Raw genomic sequence first — 15,295 nt, 5'->3', positions numbered from 1 at the left:
CCGTAAACTATTACAGCATAATAATATACCGATAGGGTTTAACAAAAATAACTGACGAATGAAATTATCTAACACTATAATAACTTCTTTTCTAATGATTCAAACTATTATTTTTAAAAAATCCAATTATTATCATAATATATTTTGTTATAAATTATATAGTAATTAATTTAAAAAATAATATTAGTCAGTTAACTGTTTCACCAAATAGTCTTTTTTCACCATTAAAAAAGTAACCTAATCCTAACATAATCAATATAACAGATTAGTATTTTTCTACCAATTAAAATCATTAAAAATTCAAAATAATTTATTTTTCTTTATAATAATTTGTTTGATAAATTTACATTAAATGTATTTTTTTATTTATTTTAGAGTATAATGGACAAAATACGCCAAAATAATAGATAGTATAAAAAAAATATGTAATAAAAGAAATTTAAAATTATGTTAACGTGTAAAATTAAAATAAAATTCTAAATAATTTTTGAATAATATACAATTAATTGTTTTTAATTTCTAATCAATTTAATTTAAAAATTACAAAATATAAAGATATTTTCACAACCACACAAATGAAAGTACTGACACTATTGAAAATTCGTAAATATATTTTGTCTAAGAATTGTTGAATATAAAGTATAATCGAAGATCATTAATGTATAATAGTTATCGAACAGAAATAAATAAGATAAACTATAATCAAGTTATTAATATTTAACTAAAACTTTCATTATTTATTTCTTGTATGTATTATACACTTATAATTTGTACGAGTACTATTATCGAAGTATAAATGTATTATACTACTAAACTATCAAAATTGTCAAAATTCAAACATTTTACAAATAATGTTAAAATATATATTTATGACGAAATATGTTAAAACATGTAAAATAAAATATGTTTTATTTTATTGCAAATCACGTGAAATTAATTTATCATTTGCAATACTTAATTTATCATGTCTTACTAAAAATATGTATTTACATACAAATCCCAGTCCTAATTATAATATATTTGTTGCTGTAATGATTAGTATTGAAAATAATATATCTATAGGTTTTATTACTGTGCATGATATTTTATAGTTAACTGGTACACGTTTTTCTATACCTACTTAGAAAATTGATTTAAATTTTTTATACAGAGCGATGTGGCGAGATTAGAATTAAATGGCGCGTGATTTCCATTTGACGTTCTAAGACCAGTGCCCCACGGCGTTTGGGACTCGTTATTAAATCCGGTAAGCATAGCTGCCGTTGCGGTACGTTATTACAAGCGCAGTGAATTTAATGCACTAAAAACTCATGAAATACGAATGCATTCGTGCGCTCAAAAATAGGAAAATGAGCATTACAAAAATACAATAAATATTCCGAAATATGTGCAATTTAGTCCATCAAAAAAATGCACTACAGTTGTATAGCTTGAAAGAAGTGTTCAAATGTTATAAATAGTACGCATAGAACACTAAAATTGTACATTAGTAAATGTATATAAAAAAATAAAAATTATAAGTAATATATGAATAAAAAAAAAATTTCTCTTGAAGAATTTATGAAAAATACAATTTATATTAAAATAATATAATATTATAAGTACTGAATCTGTAAATTCAAATCCATAAATCCATATTTTTTCCACGGCTATGCAATACAAATTAAAATCATAAATAGTCAAAAAAAAATTATATCCAACAATACGTATATAAAATTATGCAAAATATATTTTTATACTAAGGTCGATAGTATCTTGAATCAAATATGTGTCTCAGTTATTATTAATTAATTCAAAATTGAGTTCATCGATGCGAAAAGTTATTAAAATCACAGCCCTAATTATTTATTACTATTAGCTTTAAATTATTTCATTAATTTTGAAGTGAATGCTTTTTCTTTCAGTGCACAAACGTAGCTCTTCCCCCCTTCCCCATTCAACAAAAAGAAAGAAATTAACAGCTCTCTGAATTCTGGTTGTACATCAAATTCCTAATGTTGGTTTGCGAGCGAACAAAGACTTTAAACTACTATTAAGTTGTTAAAATCGAGTTGGGGACCTATTCTTTGTCGGGCATGTCGAGTCCTCACATATTATATAATATAGCCGTCCACAATAATAATATAATATAATTAATTATTATTATTATTATAGTGACACAACGACGAAGACGAGCGACGACTACTGTCGATTATATTATGCGTACCACAGAGAAGCAGGTGAATAGCGACGAAGTCTTATGTTTGAAATAGCTGTCGCAGATCTCCACGATCTGAGCGCTTGGCGACGATTTCCTCTGGACTGATGTGTACGCGCTGCAGCTGTTCTCGTTCAGCGACCAGCTCTCGGTGAACTTGAACAAATCCGGTTCTAAGTAGCCATTGGACGATAGCATGTCGTCGATGGGCTCGTTGTCCATCGTTCCCAGCAGTCCCGCCGTCTTCCCGAAATACCAACCTGCAGCAATTTCCAAGACGTGTAATTAATTATTTGGTAGTATGCAATTTTGTAATCAGTTATTGTTTTTATTAACCATAATAATATATTGAAAGTCGTTAACAGACAATCATAATATCATTTATAATCAGCATATTATGCTTCGGTTATGTATATTAGTTTGTAATAGTTTCATTTAACCATCAACACTTTATGAACATTAATATTCAAACTATTAATGAAGATCTTATATGTATTCAAAACAAATTATAAAGATTATACAAGATAAACAAATATTAATAAAACAAAATATTAGATAATGGTTTAAATACATTTAATAAAAAAATGTGATAGCATTTTGAAAATATTATCATTTTTATCTGAGAAAAATAAAATTCTAAAAGAGAAAGTTTAGGTACCTATTTGAAAAAAGTTTTTTTTTTACAAAATAATTGCTCTACTTCTTAAATCTCAAATTAATAAGATTTCAATTCGGGAACGAGCGATTGATAGACTTTAATAATTTTTTAACTTATTATCCAAACCTGTTTATTATATATGGTAATTGGTAATAAAATCAAACTAAACTTTTATTTGTAACTAAAATTTCCATTTATTATTTTTGTTTTCGGTTCAGTTTATACCTATGTTCATCCACTTAAATACATAATACGAAACTACATTGATGTCTGATGATGTCGAAAACATATTTATCGAATACCCTGAAGCTAACTTTTTGTTATTAATAAATGATTACAGTATTTACCATATAATAATTTTTGTTATGGTAATTGATATTTTAATGATATATTATCTTAATTTAATTGTTTAAATATTATAATTATTTATTTCAATTATAAAAATGTTATTCTTGACTATATTATATCTAATATTTTATTTAAATGTTATGCAAAATTATTGCTCTATTTTTTCTGTTGACTGTAAAAAATGACGTGACTTACAATGTATTTACCATGTATAATTAGTAAATAATCTAAACATAGGGGTTTATTTTATCTATTTTAGCTTATTTGAGCTTTATTAATATTAACCTTCCTTATTTTACTATAATTTTAATATTAATTATAACTTAGGTAATATTCTACTATCGTATCAATTATGCAATAAATATTGTACCCCTAAAAGTACGTAGACAATAAACATAAATAATCTTACCTCGTTTAGCTCAGTAAAAAACTATAAATGTAGATTAAATAAAACTAAATACCCATTTATTATTTCAAAATTCTGAAATTTTCTGTATGGTACTTTAATTTTTCTAGTATCACAATAAAAGTAAAAATATAAGACACTGAGATTAAATATATATATATATATTATAAATTATTAATAAGACACAACATACAATTTATTTATCTATCAGTTATTCAAACTCATTTTGGAAGTTATTAATGTTAAACAAAACTACAGGAATGATATAACATTTATATCTATTAAATAGAAACAGATCCGCCTCTATGTAATTCATGATACTAAGAATTAAGATAGGAAAACTAACTTTGGCACCTACCATAATTGTTAATCTATTTAGGCAACTCTTTTCAAGCGTCTCTAAGATATGCACTAACTATAAGTAGGTAACTCCAAAAGTTATATTAACGATACAACGATTCAATTTATATATTATCTAAAATTGTCGTTTTTAATTAATTATAACTTATTAAATTCAATTTTTATAATTACCCAGATGATATTTCAAAAACATTCTTTAAAGAAATCGCATTTGTTTTATTATATTATATATTTTTACCTAGGGACATCGACTTTTTTATTTAATAAATGGACTTAGACGAGTATATTTTCAGGTGAATGGAAGTTTTCATGTACTATCACATAATATCTTTAAAAAAGATGATGATTCTAAAATTAAAATTAGTGTTTTGTATCAGTTTTTAAACCTCCCCAAATTATTATCTAAATTTATAAATAATGGAACTTTTTCACAACTACAATATGCATAATATGGTTTTAGACTAAAACGCTTATAAATTATTAATTTTTGTATTTTGTAAAGGTATTGTTTTTTCAAATTATAGCTCTTTAAAACCCAGATATTTTATATTAAATTTAAAAATTGTATTTATATTATTCAATGAAATTATGACTGATTGCCCTAAATTTCTGGAGCGAATAAACTCTAAGTCTGTAAGGTAAATATTTTAATAAATTCCGGAATAAACATAGGTACATTTAATTTATCAAATATATTATTAATTATTATATACAATATACATATATATATTTATATGATAAAATTATAATGTTTACATACTATATTATGGAAGTAATATTGTAAATAATTTTAATTTATTTTCAACAATAGTCTATAGATAAGTTTTCTTATATTTTAAAAGAAAATTCTTTCTAAATTCTTTTACTTTTAGTCAATTTTTCATTTAATATTAATTGTTAACTTGATTTTTGTTTGAGCATAATATTAATTATATGTTGTTCTTTGTGTTATTATATTGTAGTATTTAAATTATAAATTTACTTAATACTTATAATAGTTATTATACTTTATATATCTGTAATTTACATTTAATTTCCGAACGACAATCGGTTAAATATCGAGGTGAAACTCCAATAGGCGAAAGAGAAAAAGTCACGAGTACCTATTCATTTTTTAGAAAATATTGTAAACGTAAAATGCTGATTTATATTTCCAACAGTATTATTATATTAAAATAATATCGTGAAATTGAAAAATAAGATAACGGTTATATGTACCTACTTATATTTATATAGGCATCACTTGGCAAATATTTTAGGGGCAAACATTCATCTTGGTGTTTACACATCTTCAAGACATTCTGATATCATAACTTTATATTAAACTTGTTTCTTATTTTATCAAATAAAAAAAAATAATTTAGTCGTACGTAATAGTGTATTTTTATATTCCAATTTTATTGTGATTTAAGAATGAAACTATGATTTTATTTAATGTTGATAATTTTATTAACCAATCTAAAATCTTATTTTTCATTTTTATCAGATCAATAAATAATAAATATTAAGCATGTTAAAAAAATAAAATTTAAGATAAAATACTGTTAATATTATTGAACTTTTTTTTCCTAAGTTAGAGGAAGTGATGCTACAAATATTTTATAACAAAAAAAAAATGTTGTTTCCAAATAAATATTGATATGAAAAATATGTTTTTTTTTATGGTTCTGAACTAATACGATAAAACAAGCGAAATTAATCTGGAATAGTATGACAATTAATGTTATAGAAAAATCATAATAAATTTAGTTAGGTACAAAATGATTATATTATACATTTTAAGTTGGAACTATATTATGTATTTATGTATCGATGAACGAATACATAAGATAATTCGTTGTGTATATTTGTTATCCTGACAATTTTTTTAAAATAATTGAAGATTACGTATATAAATTATATAAAACCGCGATCAATATATTAATATTAAGAAGACAGGAAAATAACATTTTATGCATAAAAATTTGTTTATAATTAATGATTTTTGGAATAATAATTTTTATTTATTAATATAATACTTGTAAAACCCAATTCAAAATATGCATACATAGACAGATGATAAATAACAAATACAATAAAATGAAATAGAAATAATTCTAGAGAATATTTATAGATAATATAAAAATTTAGCAAGAGATGATAAGCCAAAATATTTGAAAGATATGCATTTTCTGGAACAACAATAACATGTAATTTCTGAACAAAAATAAAAATACAGTTAAACAAAGCTAAATCAAGTATGTCATTTATTAAGTAAATCAAAGTTTAACCCTTTCACTGCTATGGACACACATATTTGTCCAATGTAAATGACTTTAGTGTGCTATGGACGCACATACGCGTCCTATCATTTTAAAAATCAACAAAAGCTGTTATCGATAATGTGATAGTATCATAAAATGGTAAATAATTAGACGAATCTAAAGAGATAATAAAAAAAAAATATATGTTAAATATTAAAAAAGTTATAAGTAAATGAATTAATTTGATTTTTCCAGGTTTCCAAAGTGTCATTATTTGATAAACTGAAATAATAGTTCATTGTCGGCTATTTGGGAACCAATCACTAACTTAATCAACTAATATCTGTTAAAAAAAATACTTGACATTTTTTTTTTTTTATTGATAGTTATTATTTGAACTAGGTATAACAATATTTAAAACAAGACGAAAAAAATATTTAAAAATAAAATTAATCCCAGCACAGTGCTGTGAACTGGGAAAAAATAATTCAGCAAGGAAAGGGTTAAACAACACAAGGAACACTAGTACCAGGTACAGATAAAAATACAAAATCACTAAATCAATCCAACATGATCAGTTAGGCAGAACGATTGAAATAAAAAGCAAAAAATAAAATAAACCAACCACGATTAATTCAATAACAGAAATATACGGTTGCTATTAATTAACAAAAAAAATAAGTTAAAAAGTAGATACTGAACTTATTAATAACAAAGGAACTAAAATATTTTCAATGTAATTAACATTCAGAGACAAAACACGACAGAGAATATTATGTGAATTGTGACTTATGTGAGTTAATATTTTTCGGGAGTGAATCTAAAATGTTTCAAACTTAAATAGACATTGAACAGTAGTTAAAATAGTGTTTTCCGATTTTTTTTCTACGACCCTCACCCTCTAATAATTTCATCGTCACTGTATCACCCGTCATGCACACCTATATTATGACAAAAAGTCTAATTTTCTTTTCAATTTGCATTGTTAAATTTGTTTATGCTGACATAATGATCAAACATATTAACACATGTATTGATAATAATTAAAACGTAATAATCGAACACATAATTACGGTAGCTTGCGTAGAAATGCAAAGATAATTTTTAAACCAGCTGAATAAACAATTATACGAGTATACAACACCAATAATACATACATAGAGTCAAGTTATTTTAGATTTTGGCGGTCTTGTTTACATCTATCATTACGTAGAATGGTAATTATAACAACTATCAAGTAACAATAATAATAATATAAAATAAACATAAAATAATAATACAATTCGTTAGAAACAAAAAAAAAATAAAATAAAACACATACTATATTATAGAAATACTGTATGTTGTATGAAGTATAAGCATTATAGTCTATACTCTATAATTTAGTTGTGTGCTAATAAAAATAAAGTACGCTAACGAATAAAAAAAAAAAATTTTTTAAATTTTTTTTTAACTTCATAAAAAGTTTAATAAAATTGTGTATTAAATTTATAACTTAACTGAGTTAATCAAAAATTTTATTAACTAACTTTTTCTTATTGCTGCATATTAATTTAACTGAGTTTAAAAAAAATCATTAACTTGCCCAGCCTTGACACCTAACACAATATACGTCATTATATGATATATAATATATACATTATACGATTAATTCAAAAGTTAGAACATAGGTATTCATAATTTCACAATTTTTATACACAATATTTACAAGATTACAAATTAATTTTGTTTTAAATAATATAAGTATACAAAATTTAAATTACAAAATGGCTTAGTTATAAATTGACATACTGTGAGTTCCGCCTAATGTGATCACGTTGATTCAGATAATTTTTATTCTATTAACCGGTTGATTCCATAAAACATTTTTTTTTATGGGTTTATATCTATGTATGTTTAAAATTAAATTAAAATAAAGTAAAAAAATTATCTATTTTTGATTATACTTAAGAATCTACTAATTTTATTTTCATATTAGCCTGACATTAAAATCTATATTCAATTACTATAATATATACATGCATTTTAATTATTCAAAATTAAATAAATAATAATGTATGTACATTGTACCTATAAATTTTGAAACAACTGGAAAGTATCGTTTTCGCCTATATTTTTGAATAGCTCATTTTAACTTTTTTAAAACAATTCTTGTTTATTTTTAGTGAAAGTTTGAAATACCATTAAAACGATAAGAACGTTCTTAAAAATGATTCAATTGTCCGATACTTGGTGATTCTAATAAAAGGTTAATTTAACATTAGTGACATAAGATCTGGTTTGGGATTTTCAATTTTGATTCCAATAAAGGTTGATTCTATAAACCAGTGATCATATTAAACGGAACTCACTGCATATCATAGAATATAACATAAGGTAAAGATATTTATTATGATAGTTTTAAAAAATATGGAAAGTAAAAATGATGAAATATTCTGAATCACTATACGATGATGATATTAATTTGTAACCTGGTTAGCATTGTGCCGTATAACACTTATAATAGTACACCGAAACAAGGTAATCAAAACAATGATAATACTATCTAAGTAACTTTTATAAGATACACTGCACGGCACATATACCACAATAATATAATGTATATTATATACTAATATTATTATGCATACGTATATGCTCATATAGTTGCAATAATTTTAGTTAAAATAAAAATAATAATAATTTTGTACCTGATACATGAAACGTGCAGTATTGGAAATTCATGTTGCATATTAGAGATAATCCCCTCTCGCTCTCCACAATGAGTAATTCGTTTTCGTAGTAGATAACCGTATCGTTCAGTTGCAAAGGTAGTTGTTTAATACTGTCGGGAAAAACTCTCACGTCCTGAAGCATATAAAAAAGAAACGATGAAGACCGTTCAAATATACTATAGTTACAATATACCAATATAATCGTTATTAATATTATCATATCGTGATAGTATAGCGCATAACATTTACTGGAAACATCGTTCGATTATGTATAATGTATAAATCATGTACATATATATAGTATATTGGGTTAGTTTCATATTAAATAAATAATAATTATTATTATAATATAGTACTCGTTTTGAACTCTAATGGCGTATGTTGTTGGAACATGCATTATGATAATAGCGTATATATAGCTGGTTCGTCACAATAATAATGGTTGAATAATATGTCCGAGGATCGATTTTGTAGGTACCTACTCCAAATCAGCTGTAGTATATTTTAATATGCAATTTACTTAAAATTACAATCAATCAACGATCGTGTTGACTATATTTTTACAATGCGCTATTGCTAACAACTAAATAAAAACCTTTTTGCCGACATTTTGTAGAACATAATTTATAAAAAGTACAAAAACTTGAAAATTTAAATGTTTTTAAGATCGTTGGCAAATACAGAATATACGACAACAATGCAAAATACGAGTATCTTTCCATTTTAGAAGATAATCATTAGAACTTTTGTACTTAAAATAAAATAATAAGTCACAAATATGATTAATGATTAAGCACTTAAACATTTAAACCTTATTGCATAATAACTAAAATATATTCATTTTCAATTGTTATTAGTTATTACTTCTTTATAGTAGGTACCGATTATATATTTTACACTATATCCAACATGTAATATAGAAAATAAGCAAGTAATTTAAACTAAATATAAATAAAAAAATTAAATAACAACATTAACTAATTAATAATATTATCTCAAAATGAGATTATAGTGAATGCAATTAAAAAAATATAATAAAACAATTATATTAAACATTTATGAAGGAAATTTAAAGCGAGTATAATATAGTGCCATCTCGGTTTAAGTGGAAAAAGAGTTCAGACGTTGATTTAAATGAAACCGAAATATTAAATGTATTTATATGATTATGATGAGTTCGTAAAATAATATATTTCATTTGAGTTTATATTTTGTTATTAATATTACTAGTCAGTATTAAAGTATTAAAGTAAAATTATTTAGTACCTATTATAGATTTATAATAAAAAGTATAAATTATTATTTTTGTTGATTTAGTAGTTTCATTATAACTTACTGTACATATTATTATTTAATTAATTAAATATTGATTGTACATAGTGTACACGTAAAAACATCATAATTAATAGTAAAATAAAATTAATAATCATTTTAAATATCATAATTATAATAATTAATATAGTAACTTATTACTTATCTAATTGTTGCTATATTTTATTTATTCTAGATAAGTAAGTAAATTTTTCCATTAAAATTTACAGACATGTTATTTGCCTGTATAATATAAGTTTATTGTACTGAATATTTGAACTTTTTTTAAAGATTTACTTTTTTTCGTTAAAAAAATTATAATTACCACTTTTACAAATCAAAGTAAAAATATTTAAAATAACAATTTCCAGTCACAGGTTGTCAAATATTCAGAAACCTTTCATAATTTTATTTTTCATAAACTGTTTATACTTTTATAAGGTATGTATATTTTAAAGCAGTGAATCTCAATCTCATTAGAACTAAGATCCAAATGTTGCTCTATCAGTCTATCACTTTTACAGAATCAATTAGTAGTCCTATAAAAAAAAAAATCAAAATTGTTTTATTACTTTTACTACTTATTAGTGATTACTTTATACTATAAAGTTTATAAACTTATAATTAATATAATTTTATAAATGTATTTTTGATAATGAGTTGATATACGTAATGTGTACTTGTTTTCCTATAATGGTTTATCAACCAGCATCTTATAATTCATATAGTTTATGTTAATACAGTATAAAATAACAAAAATATCTTAGAATCTATATATAATTTAAAAAAATGTTCACTACCTACCTAAAATTGACTTGCAACTTGCAACCCAGTTTGAGAAACGCTGTTTTAGAATATATTAAATTATTTAAATATAGTTTATACTTTTAAATTTTAGGAATCAGTACGGTTAGAAGCATTGTTTGATAGACCACGTACTTTATAATAATATATTCAGCCCACCAGTCATTTTATACCAAAATAATTGTCGTTTACCACGTCACCCGTACATCATCTATATTATTATAATAGGTATACAGGGTGTAACAGATAGAACTGAATTTTGGAATAACTTTTGTTCTAATTAATATTTTTAATTTTTTTTTTATTTATCATTAAAAGACCCTAGTGCTACATGTAAAATTTATTTTTTTTTTATGTTTATTTTTTAGTATTGAAAATAAAAAAAATTATAATTGATTTTAATTTTTTTGGATAAATTTAAAATATCCGATTTGTAAATCTGATTATAAAAACAATTTTGACGGCAAAAATATTTATCTCAGTCAAGTAGTTTATTTTTAGAAGAATTTTTTTAAAATATCAATACTTTTTGTTTAAATTAATTTTGAACGTAATAACTTTTTTAAAAATATGATTTTGAGAATTTGCTGACAAAAGTATATTTCTTAAATTATTTACACATCATATGATATTAACAATTTTTGTAATACGTTTAAGTAGCATACATTTTTTTTTCAAGTCAAGTCTATCTGTTACACCTTGTATACCTACATCATGGAATACAAATATTGTAATAATGCAAGTACGGGATCGCTACTGTTGCGTTATTGATGCGTTTATCTTAAATTATGAAAGTATTTGTATTAAATAAATGCATTCTATAGGAATTAGGAAGAGGTGGAAAATGTGAAATTGAGTATTAAATACGGTTCGTTGTACACATTATTAATGACGTGCCATTGAAGTTTCCACTACAATAATGTTTAGTGACCATAGGTACCTACATTTAATTGTAAGCATTCGAAATTAAATAGTCAAGAGAACTTTATTCATCGAACCTCAACGTGCTTAAAAGACAATTATTCATTGGTACTTTATCGCATTTTTATAACAACAACGATACTTATGATAATTACTCATACATCATATAGTATTATAACATTAAATATATTGGTGGTATTAAAATATTATTTTTGTGTACGCTAAAAACATTACCCTTAAATCTCTATAGAAAAATATTATGCAAGTTGCTCGTACCTTACGATGGAGATCTATCGAAATCGTCTCTGATCCCAATAATAGCAACATCGTATAGTGGCCTTTGATTTCCGATTCATAGTTGAGCACCAAGGAAAACTCATGACCGACAAAATCATTGGCCAGCAGATATGAACATTGTCCCTTAAAGTCGTAATGTCTCTGATCGAACGTTACAAAGTGCTGCGAGCCAACTATCATTGCGTGAGCTGCAACATAATATGTGCGTGGTTACGCAACAAGTTAAATAATAAACGAAAACAGGTAAGTATAATATTATAATTTATTAATATTTAAGTGCAATATTGTTTCATGGATAGAGTCAGTGATGTTGAATTACGAAAGTGTTTCATAAACAAGTATAATAATATGTTTTTTATGAAGAGTGGATCAATAGCACTTTTTCTTCTATATCCATTATTTTGATGTACTTGTGTCGTGTATTACCATTATAAAATCTATGTGAATATTTGATGTATTATTTTGTCGTATCTATGAATTAACATTAAAAACTTAACGATTGGATCAAAGCCTATAAACTTATGAACCGGTTGGGAATTTTATATCGACGCAAAATTGAAATATTCTTTTCACTCGACAAATACCTAATAAAACATGATTATAACTTACTATAGTAGCTATTATAATAAGTAAATAATAATTAATGAATAATAGCTACTTCTTAATATAAATAAAAAATAATAAAATATCATGTGCTTGTGTTTAGCTTGTAATTTGTTTGATAATATTGATAATATCAATATTGTTTATTGTTATTTATTATCGTTTATCAATTTAATAAATCATAACCACAGTAAGCAATATTGTTTAACGCGCAATTACATTGTACGTATTTAGAATTTCTCGTAGATCTAAAAGTATTATTATCATCATAACCCACATCATTATATTATATAAATTGATAAGTGACAGGTATTATATCGGTTTCACCATAGGTTCAAAAAAACTTACACTACATGATGTATCGATTGGGATCGGTCCAGCCCTACATATTTCCAATCAAATATCCATGTCCCAAGTCCCAAATATCCATTTCCCATTAATAATAGCCAAACACCGTTTATCACGTATACAATGTATTACCTACCTATTATTAAGTGTTTCTTTTACGTTTATACTATTATACTTAATTAATGTATTAATAAAATTACTTTTGTGTTAAAAACAACCTTTTTTAATGTTTACTTTTTGTGAAATGATCGCAAAAGTATAGTTTGATAAAAAACAAGCCTATCATTATTATATAATAATAATAAAAATTATACCTACAAAGTACAATTTTTTTATAAGTTGCACAGATCATTGGAAAATGATTTATACATTTTTACATGTCAATTATTAGATATTTTTCGAGATTGCTATGTGCTAATAATATTATAAAAAATAAATTCTAATATTTTAATAAATTCTAATAATTTCTATTCGGGACAGTCAAATTCAAGCAAATATTAATTGCTTTATATTTACACAATAATACAATAGGTCCTCAACAATGAAATGTCACACATGTTATAATATCAAATATTATAAATATTACATAAATAATTATGTTATTTTTGCATATACACAAATATTATGTAATTTGTGTATTGTGTATACAAAAATTATTACGTTTCCGATACGAACGTTTGCATTTAATGAGGTACGTCTACTTACTACACAAGTGGTTTTCAGTAAAATCATTTTTTTTTCACAATATTTTAAACAATATTATTATGTATTTTAATATTTATAGCCATCACGCGTATTAATTGACCGTTTTTATGTATTATACAATAATACGCAACATACAAGTTCGCGTCTGGTTGGTAAAATAATTTGCGTTTGGTGCACGTAACTAATTAGTATAATAGTAGACTATTCTCGTAAGCTAAATAATATATACATATATTATATGATATTGTTAACAAATAATAATACAAAAGGTATGAAACTTTAAACCACGAAACGCGATTCGTGTATTCAAATACATTTCTTAGCAACGAAATTCCGATCACGCGTGTACCCGCACTCATATCCATAGGCATTATTATTATAATATACGGAATTATCGTCATTATAATGTTGGTGTTATAATAAAGATACGTTAAAATATTACGCGGTTACGCGATATGTAGCAGTGTAGCCTGAAATACCGAGAAAAACTGTGGCTATGCACTCGATAATAATATGATATACCTATTCGCATTATAAAACCGTAATGACAGGGCATCCTCGTGGTTTTTGTTATTACCTATACACAATATCATAATTAGGGCTGGGATTTTTATGCGAAGGCATCTTTTTTAGTGCATTTTTTGAGTTTTTTAAGTCATTTTTGCATTTTATAAGAGCATTTTTTGAAATTTTTTAGGGCATTAAAATCCCAGCCCTAATCATAATATATAGGATATTTAAAGGTTGGCCAATTCATGAAAACTATAAAATATTAGCTAAAGTTGGTTGAGTTAAGTTAACGTTAAAAACGTAAAGCTCTATAAAATTATAGTTAACAGACAATATATAACTATTTAAATCTAAATAATTAAAATTAATAACATGGAGAAATAAGTTTACTCAAATCAAACAAAAAGGAATTAATTATTTTCTTTTAATTACTACAGGGATCACACAAAAATATAAAAATTGAGAAATATTCAAATATTTTCAAAGAATAATCAAATATTTTTGTCAAAAATGAATCTTACACTGGCTATAGTATTCTTTCTTATTGCACACAAAAGCTATACCTATGCTAAGCATTTATATACGTTTTTTGTCAACTATACTATTAAGTCAAGAAATGTATTTATATCAGTATTTAACGTCATAGGTAACAAAAGATATACATATATTATATATAAACTTTTAACTTAACGTATTAATTTTTGAAATTAACTGAAAAAATATAATTTGTGGCAATGGGTTCTTTAACTATTCAAGTTAATAAGTTGATAAGAAAATAAGCTCACTATTTAAATTAAAAACTTAAAAAATATAAATTGCTTAGCTTAGCTTTAATATTTTTAATAGTTATATTATATGCTTAATTGTGTA

General features: G+C 24.1%; 1 protein-coding gene across 1 annotated transcript in view; it reads right to left on the bottom strand.

The window, feature by feature from the left end:
• Nucleotides 1-15,295, bottom strand: part of LOC113555596 — a 104,540-nt gene that overhangs the window by 22,834 nt on the left and 66,411 nt on the right. The window contains exons 65-67 of the mRNA XM_026960044.1: nucleotides 12,239-12,447; nucleotides 8,903-9,059; nucleotides 2,207-2,457 (exon numbers count right to left, since the gene is read on the bottom strand). Of these exons, the coding sequence (XP_026815845.1) occupies nucleotides 2,207-2,457; nucleotides 8,903-9,059; nucleotides 12,239-12,447 (617 nt within the window). The remainder of the gene's footprint in view (nucleotides 1-2,206; nucleotides 2,458-8,902; nucleotides 9,060-12,238; nucleotides 12,448-15,295) is intronic.

Source organism: Rhopalosiphum maidis, chromosome 3 (assembly GCF_003676215.2).
Source record: "Rhopalosiphum maidis isolate BTI-1 chromosome 3, ASM367621v3, whole genome shotgun sequence".
NCBI classification, from domain to species: Eukaryota; Metazoa; Arthropoda; class Insecta; order Hemiptera; family Aphididae; genus Rhopalosiphum; species Rhopalosiphum maidis.
This window is presented reverse-complemented; position numbering and strand designations above follow the sequence as displayed.